This window comes from Juglans regia, chromosome 7, assembly GCF_001411555.2.
Source record: "Juglans regia cultivar Chandler chromosome 7, Walnut 2.0, whole genome shotgun sequence".
Classification (NCBI taxonomy): Eukaryota; Viridiplantae; Streptophyta; class Magnoliopsida; order Fagales; family Juglandaceae; genus Juglans; species Juglans regia.
In genome coordinates this window covers 44,761,397-44,770,165 of record NC_049907.1, presented here as the reverse complement: position 1 = coordinate 44,770,165, position 8,769 = coordinate 44,761,397, and the positions used below count along the sequence as shown (strand labels likewise).

At 38.1% G+C, this 8,769-nt stretch overlaps 2 protein-coding genes across 2 annotated transcripts; both read left to right on the top strand.

Annotated features, from left to right (window-relative positions):
* LOC109004883 (histidine-containing phosphotransfer protein 4) lies at window positions 1–1,856 on the top strand. Its single transcript, XM_018983591.2, has 6 exons — window positions 1–122; window positions 616–746; window positions 840–908; window positions 1,024–1,095; window positions 1,408–1,480; window positions 1,585–1,856. The coding sequence occupies exons 1-6, from the start codon at window positions 63–65 to the stop codon at window positions 1,636–1,638; spliced, it is 459 nt and encodes a 152-aa protein (XP_018839136.1). The 5' UTR covers window positions 1–62; the 3' UTR covers window positions 1,639–1,856.
* A 2,575-nt stretch (window positions 1,857–4,431) lies between these two features.
* LOC109004882 (histidine-containing phosphotransfer protein 4-like) lies at window positions 4,432–6,316 on the top strand. The gene is made up of 6 exons (XM_018983590.2): window positions 4,432–4,582; window positions 4,849–4,979; window positions 5,081–5,149; window positions 5,463–5,534; window positions 5,894–5,966; window positions 6,082–6,316. Exons 1-6 carry the CDS (start codon window positions 4,523–4,525, stop codon window positions 6,127–6,129), a joined length of 453 nt encoding a protein of 150 aa, XP_018839135.1. The 5' UTR covers window positions 4,432–4,522; the 3' UTR covers window positions 6,130–6,316.
* Window positions 6,317–8,769: the final 2,453 nt, after the last annotated feature.

The window sequence follows — 8,769 nt, the reverse complement described above, 5'->3', positions numbered from 1 at the left end:
TTCACCCAACTCCTGCACTTCTCTCATCTGTCTCTCTGTCACACACACAGATACATTCTGTAATGGAGAGGAACCAGATGCACAAACACATTTTCCTCATGAGGCAATCCTTCTTTGATCAGGTTTGCTAGTTTCTCAACAGTTCTTGCTGTCAGTACTGGCCTGATTTTATTTCTTTTTATCTGCCTACTGAAGAAATACATACAATTTAAGGCTTGCCTGTTTTATACATAATACCTCACACAGAACAAACACTTTGCATGCAAATATGCAATACTTGTTCATTCTCATGATCACGATACATGAATAACATACTACTAAATTTTCCAACACCCTGAGTAATCTCTGTTCCACGTGCATGTATTGGAGCAATTTCGTCTATCAGTTAATCTCTAAGGTTTAGTCAGCATGCATATATCTTATTTGCAAAGTTGTAGAGTGCCTTTTCAGCTTAGTTATTTTCCATTCTTTAATCTTTCTAACCGGATCCGGTTCATTTGAGTATATGCACAAAGAGTAGAGTTGTAAAAGAACGCTCGAATTCCATTTTAAAGTTTCGATTATATATCTTTTCTCATGTTTATGACGGATATATGAATATTGGAGCGTTTGCAGGGACTGCTTGACGAGCAATTTATCCAGCTGGAGGAGCTGCAAGACGATGCTAATCCTAACTTTGTGGAGGAAGTTGTTACATTATATTACCGGGATTCATCCAGGACTTTACTTAACATAGAGCAATCACTGTAAGTTCTTCATTTTTCAATTATCTTATAATTTTTTTATTTGCTAATTATCTTCTTAACGTATTAGTGACAATGTTTCTGTCGTTAATGCAGAGAGAAGAACCCTCTTGACTTCAATAAGCTGGACAACTATATGCATCAGTTCAAGGGGAGTAGCACCAGGTAGGTAGAATTGAGAACTAAAAAAGTGTAAAATAAAACAAAAAATACAAGTTAGTATATATTTATGAAGTATATTCTGTTCTGTATCTAAAGTTTTCTGCTATAATGGGTGCAGCATTGGGGCCAAAAAGGTGAAAGCTGAGTGCACACAGTTCAGAGAATATTGCAGGGCTGGAAATGGAGAAGGGTAATTCATTTTCCTCTTCATTCTATCATCACATTCCCTCAACTGCACGAGATACTATTCCCATGATCCTCATTATGCCCTGTTAGACTGTTTCTGTACATGTTGCTAATTAGCAGGATCAATTCAGTCGTATTCACATCTGTACATGAGACAGAGGAAGAGGCATAGAAATTAATTTCATGCCCTGTGTCGATATTTTTTTATTTCACTAACACCCTGTGATGGGATGTGATGCTTTTTGCATCGAATTCTCATTGTTGCAATGATCATTCTTGGAGTTTTTGATAATGGTTTCTGCATGAACGTAAGCAGATGCATGAGGACTTTCCAACAACTGAAGAAAGAATATGCCATTCTCAAAAAGAAGCTAGAAACTTATTTTCAGGTGCCTTTTCCATTTAAATATTGAATGAAATTATTTTGTAATCTCAAATTTGCCACGAAACTGCACTTAATTACCTTTTTTCCCCCGGACTATTCTTCATTCAGCAAACAAGACAAGCTGGGCCCTCAGAGACAGCATGTCGCCCTAGGATGAATTGATGGCAGATGGCAGAGAAGGATCCGACGTGACAAGATGTGAATGGGCCAGTTTCAATTAACATGTTTCATGTTCTAACCCACCAAATGAATGGAAATGCTTAGTGTCTAGTGGGATTATGATGTAGGCTATGTTTTTCTTTAACGATAATGCTATGTTTGTTTTGCTCCCTGGCCTCTTCGCGCTCTTCCTTCCAAAATATTGCTTTAATTAATAGTACTTTAAGTTGCTGGGCTCAGTCTCGGTTCGTCAGTTCTATTCTTATTGGCAAGATGGCCCAGATCCAGACCAACAACATAAGGAATTTGCTCGGGCCTTAGCCTCTATCTATTCCTTGTCGTCGATCAATTTCATATATAGCTTTGAAGGCCCAAAAGAATAATATTCTCGTAAATTTGTATAGCGAGGACTAACTTGTTGAAGTCTTTTTTATTTTTTTTCTTTTCCCTACTGGAGAACAAGTTCTTTGCCACTTGTAGAACTATTTAAACGGGCTATTACTACATGAGAAGTGCTGCAGTCGTAAAAAAAATTTCATAAAAATAAATTTATAAACTTTAAAATAATACGATTAGATTCACTTTATAATAAAAATAATTTTATAATTATTGAGTTCGTAAATTTAATTTTATAATTAAAGTATTGTTTCTTACTATGCATATTATATAGCTGGGTGGCTGGACGCAAAACGTGCCATAAAAGCACTGGAAGCTTTGCTTTGTTTTACATTATTTAGTTGGAAACAACCACAAAAAAAGCGCTTTCATAGCAATTATATATGTAATTAATAAAAGAAATAAATTAGATTGAATGCAGTCTATATATAGTACTATATTGAAAAGGGAAATAATTAAAGAACTCTTTAGATCAGACGTTGGATTCCCTGGATTTTGATTGTCAATCCACGTAATATATCCAATGATGGATGTTTTGTTTCGTCAACTGAATGCGTCAATTATCTTCTTGTCAGCATATATCACTAACAGTTTCTCTCAACTAACTCTTAATTAGTTAATTAATTCAATTAATTAATCGGATTCCCCGTTTGCCATTCCACGTGATACACACACACACACACACACGATGTTCCTTCAACATTAATTTGGTCATTTACTAATAATAATCTATTCTAGAACTAAGCGCGCGGTGACTGTGACCCTGAAAAGCCAGTACTACTAGTACCATTAGAAATGGTAGCCTTGTGACTAGGACATCTCATCTCTTTTTACATTGGGTGAATGACATGATCATCATCCTCGTCAAGATTGAGGGGATCAGGTTTGGGTGAATGTTTAGAGGGCCAGGATGTATATAATATACATACTTTGTCAGCACTTTTTGTTCAAAGGATTGAGTGAATGCATCTCGTGTACGTTTTCCCTGCCATTTTCTTTATATATATGTATATATATATGCTGCTGTTTGGATGGATGCATGAAAAATTAGAACAGATGACAACAGATCGAGGTACTTTATGGTTGTTACAACGTGCATATGAAAGCTTACAATGCACGATCGACGTTCATGCAAAGGTTAGAAGGCATATCTAAAAAATAAAGGGAAAAAGAAAGTAATGGATCGAAGTGAAAGTAACGCGTTATAAAGAAGAAAAGTAAGTAGGAATAATTTTGTTCTGTGAGTGTGAGAATTGAAAAAAGAAAGAAAAGTTCTCATATATGCACCGTTGTACTTGAGAGCGGAATGGTCATGTCCGGAACTGTTCTGCTCAGCCACAGTACTCTCCAACCAAAAATACATGAAACCGTGTGTCATTCGTGGGTGTAATTTTTATACCTTGGGATTTATTTCGTCAATAATTTAGACTCGCTTTTTGGCGGATCAGGATAAATTCTGTGTCTCCTACGATGCCCATTATTGTTATTATTATCACTTTCAGATCAAGCGGATATCGCATATGCCACCTCATTTTTCTTTTCGTATTGGGCACCCTACCCTTGTATTTGTTGATCAACTCACTTTTTATTTTCAGCTTAATTACTGCCTGCCATTAAAAAATCAGCAAAAATAGAGCCATTTCTCATTATGGGTAAGCTGGTTTTGCTTTGATGGTGTTGCATATATTATATTTTGTACACGGGATGGAATTATATATATAGTACTGACAAGAATAGTCCATTAATTTAGGTGAGCCAAAGAGATTGCACCAAACTATATATATCCCATTGATGTATGTCTAGTTTAGGTTGAGTGAAAGAGATTGCACCAAACTCTTTGTTTGATCTGAATTGATAGCTTAAGTAAGCATCTCAAGAATGTAATCAGTGAGCGACAGAAAAAAGGGCATTTAGCTTAATTTGTAGTTGTATTTTGTAGAATGGTGTTTGTATTTATGTGAGCAGTTGAAACTGTGAGAGATATTATTGCCATCTCACCACTTTGATCCGCTTCTTCATCTTGTGGAATATGGTGGACTGAGTGCTGCATGATATATCATATAATGAAGCGCAAAATACGCGCCTACATTTAGAATCTGCATTTACGTACGCCTTTAATTAGCTAGCTCATGACTAATGAGCATAAATGACCATAAACACACCCGATAATTATATTTTCCTGAGAATCATATCTCCAAATTCCCAATACCTTCCAACATTGCTTAGATACTAATGGAATCTCCCTTTTACCCAGTCCACATGAACATCGCCCTCTATTCTAGAAAACCAGAAAGAAGGGAAAATCAAAGAATTGTTTGTCCTTTTCTAGGCTCTTGATTTCTCCCCCTCCTCCAGTCTTATATAAACCCCCATTGCCATATAGCATTTTCACTCAAGCCATAAGGTTGCAGCCTTCTCCTTGATCATCTGTTTCTTTTTTGTCTCCCTCAGACAGACACATTTCTTGCTTGGTTTTTGGACATTCCTTCTAATGGATTGGAACCGGTTGGCCAGACAGGTTGCCCTCCAGAAGCAGTCCCTCTTTGATCAGGTTTTTCTTCTCAAGACAGCACCACACCCACAAGTCATGATCTTCTGTGTCTTGTCTTCTGATATGAAAAAAATGCATGAATGTGTCATATGCATCCATATAAATGTTTATACTATTTTAAAACACTAGGGAGCTGCAACATGGATGCAATATTCTGGATAAGATGATAGAAACTCTGCATGCACATTTAAATGTCATCCATTCTATTCCATGAATTTTTTATTTTTCGTTGCTGTGATGGAGAAATGCATATTGTGCCGTTATAGGGATATGTCGACGAACAATTTATCCGGGTGGAGGAACTGCAAGACATCTCGAATCCTAATTTTGTGGAGGAAGTCGTCACATCGTACTACCAGGATACTTCTAGACTAATCGCCAACATAGAGCAGGCATTGTAAGCTTTGTACCCTGTAACCTTTTCCTTAGACTTCTTTTTCTTTCTATCTTTTCTGTCAAGGTGATGGAGATAAAAGTGTTGTATTTGTGTCTTTCCAGGGAGAGGAGGCCACTTGATTTCGATCAGTTGGATGGCTATATTTATCAGCTAAATGGAAGGAGCACAAGGTAAATGTTTTTTTTTTTTAAAGGATAAAATAGCAAAATAACAGTTATTAGATTTCTGAAAGGTACCTCTCTCTCTCTTTGTTGGGTTCAGCAAATAATAATATTTTTAGGGATTTATTATGCATGACTATTCATTCTCACAGCCCACACCTATAACTTTTTCACAAGATGTTGAAGTGTTTTTCACAGGATATGATGGTGTTTTTCGTAGGATGTGAGATGGTAAATAGTGATTGATAAAAATAATTTTTCATATTTTTATCTCTGTCCCTTCTGAATTTTTTGTTTTTGTCTTTTTTCCCAATTGATGCAGCTTCGGAGCCAAAAAGGTGAGAGCCGAGGGTGCTCTGTTCAGGGAATATTGCGAGGCAGAAAATACAGAAGGGTAACTAATTTTCTTCCAACTCATCATCACACTAGCTCCATGCATGGATTGGTGTACAATTTGAGCACTCGCCTGGATTGAGGCCCTGAGTCTTTTCTGTAGACTGTTAAAAGTTTTGGTCGGGTAATAGAAAAAAAGTCTTTTCTTTTTTTGAAAAGTTTTTAGAAATTGTGTTCTAGGCCAAGCTTCTATGTGGTAAACAGTATTCTGACTCTCTCTAGACAACTCCAAGTTGTTGAAAAGATATTCACAGGTTCAGTATCTCACAATTAGCTTGTAGGGATAAACATGCACCCTAAATCTGATAATTAAATTATTAAGTCATAATCATTGTGATTGTGTTGCACAAACGAGAACAGATGCAGGACGACTTTCCAACAACTGAAGACAGAATATGCCACACTAAAAAGGAAACTTGAAGCTTACTTTCAGGTACCTTTCTATTTGCCCTTTGATTGAGTGGGGATTCCATAGCATTTCTATCAAATATATAGAAAAGAGTACTAGTAGTATCCATTTTTCACTGCTTTTATTCCTAAAAATGCAGCTAGCAAGACAAGCTAGGCTCGCCGAGACAGCATCACGACCCAAGTAAGGAATTTGATCAGAAAGAAAGCTGATCCAGATGTTGGAGTATTAAGAGATTTGAAAGTGTAATGTGGGGGAACTTTGTACCTTGCATATGTACAAATTCACCCCAAGAAGGTTTTCGGTTTTTCTGTAACCTATGTTTTAGGTATATTAGCTCCTAAATAAATCTGCAGAAGTTGTTTTGCTGTGTTTCTGTGATGACTATCTTGATGCAATGGGTGGGGGCCAAAGGTGTGTGCGCAAATCAGGAGGAGGAGAGACACCCACAAAAAATATAAATGTAAATTTTATTTTCTAAGTAAAGGTATTTCCAGACATTAAATTGAAAAACAAAAATGAAATTTGGATCATCTATCAATATCAAGTGTACTAAACATTAAACAGAGTCCAGACATTTAGGTTCAGACCAGAGCTGTGTCTTGAAGCAGTTGGTTGCTGGGCTGAAAGATGGATAGTCACAGTCACCAAGGCAGACCCAACCCTTCAGCAATTAGTTGCTGGGCTCATCAAAGCATTTGAGCTTGTTTTGCCATGCTTCTGTTTTTTTTTCGCACACCATTAATTAAACAAAGAATTCTTAAATCAATTTTAGCTTTGCATATTAAATCCGAGCTCATCTTCTGCATTAACAAATATGATAATTTTTTTTTCTTTAAAAAAGGCGACTTGTAGAGTTTTTCTATCATAGCGTGAATATAGTATTTTATTTGTTGGAACCGGATAGGGGTGGAAACAAAAATTGAAACCACACCGACATGTTTTTCAGGGGGTGATACCGCTTGAAACCGGCCGATGAAGGGTGGTAAAACCGGCTAGCATAATTTCGACTGGTTAACCTCGGTTCACAAATCTAAATTTCACAACAAATAGTAGCAAATCTCACAACAAATAATCAAATATCACAACAAAAAATAGAAAAATGAATCGGAGAGAAAGGTAGCCCTTTATCGGCCTTTTGTGCGTGTATCGTCTTATCAAAACTGAGAGGGAGATGAGAGATCTAAGAGCCTTAGAGGGAGATGAGAGGGAGATTGCATCGGAGAGAGAGAGAGAGAGAGAGAGAGAGAGAGAGAGAGAGAGAGAGAGAGAGAGCTGAGAGGGAGATGAGAGATCCGAGAGGGAGAGACAGAGCTTTGAGAGAGAGATGAGAGGGAAATGGCGCAGTAAAAATGATAAAAGGGAAGGAGCAGGGGTCAGGGGTTAGGGTTGAAGCCCTAACCCAAAATGGCGTCGCTTGGTGTATTAAACCAAACGACTTCGTTTCATATATTTTTTTTTTAAACCCTGGGTTTAAAACAACGTCGTTTCACTTATTTGAGTGAAATGACGTCAATTTATACACGTATAATATATATAATCTGTTGGTTCTGAACCAGTCGACGTAAGTTGCAGCCTATTTCTATCGTCGGCCGACCGGTTCTCTATCAGTTTTGGCCAATTCTTTACTTCGACAGCCTATCCGCATCGGTCCCGATAGGCTTTAACGATTTTTGTACACCCCTAAACCAAATACGAGAAAATTAGGAAATTCAATGTATTATCGTCAACTAACAATCAATGGCCCTGCTCTCTCTCTCTCTCTCTCTCTCTCTCTCTCTCTCTCTCTCCCCCACACAGACACATTAACGTTGTTTGATCTCTCTCTCCATTCTCCAACATTCTCTCCATTCACTATGCTTTCTATCCGTCTATCATATGTATCCATATCTATATATATCTGTATATGTGTATACATTTTCACAATTCGGGGTTTTACAGGGATTAAGGAATTCTATCTACTAGGGCTTGAGTCCATTATGCGACGAAAGTAAAGAACTGGGCTCGTAATTCGCGACTCTCTCTCTCTCTTTCTCTCTCCTAGTTTTGCTTTGTTCGAATATTAACTCAGATTTTTTTTTCTCCTTGGGTTTATTACATGAAAAGCGCGTCCTTTTAATTTTGTCTGCATCAGTGAGTATAAAAGTCTACAAAAATTTTTATGGTTCTGATTTTGTCACCCTTTGTCTTGACCGCCTGAGATTCTGTTTCCAATAGTTCAAGACCAGGGACCAGTAGCTCCCATTTTTAGAAATAACAATGGGACTCCAGAGCTCCAGAATTAGGAATTGACTTCTGTCAATCTCTCTCACCCCTATAATGTCAGATTGAAATCAACCATGGCCTCGTACAGGTCCTTCCCTCCACAAACTTCATTCGCGCCCTCGCCGAGTCAAAACCCCCTTCCACCACCACAGCCACAACCGCTGCCGCCTCCACATGCACCGCACCAGCGAGCTCAGTACAATCAGAATGTGGATATGGTGATGGTGGTGGTGGTGGTGCTGCTGCTGATGGATGGGTCTATGTCGTCAGCTCTACCCCCATCTTCTTCATATACCCAAAATTACAACACCACCCAAATGCACCCAAATTTGAATTACCACCACCAACAGTACGGTCCGCCCATGGGTCAACAACACCCTCCTCCACCTCCTCCTCCTCACCAGTATTTGTATCCACCTCCTCCAGAATCTTCTTACCCACCACCCCCACCGCTCCCAGCACCTTCTATGCCACAAACTTCGATGAATATGTAGCCCCCACAAGGTCATATTTATCCGTCTAATAAGTATAATCAGTACGGTCAGCAGCCAATGCGGCCACA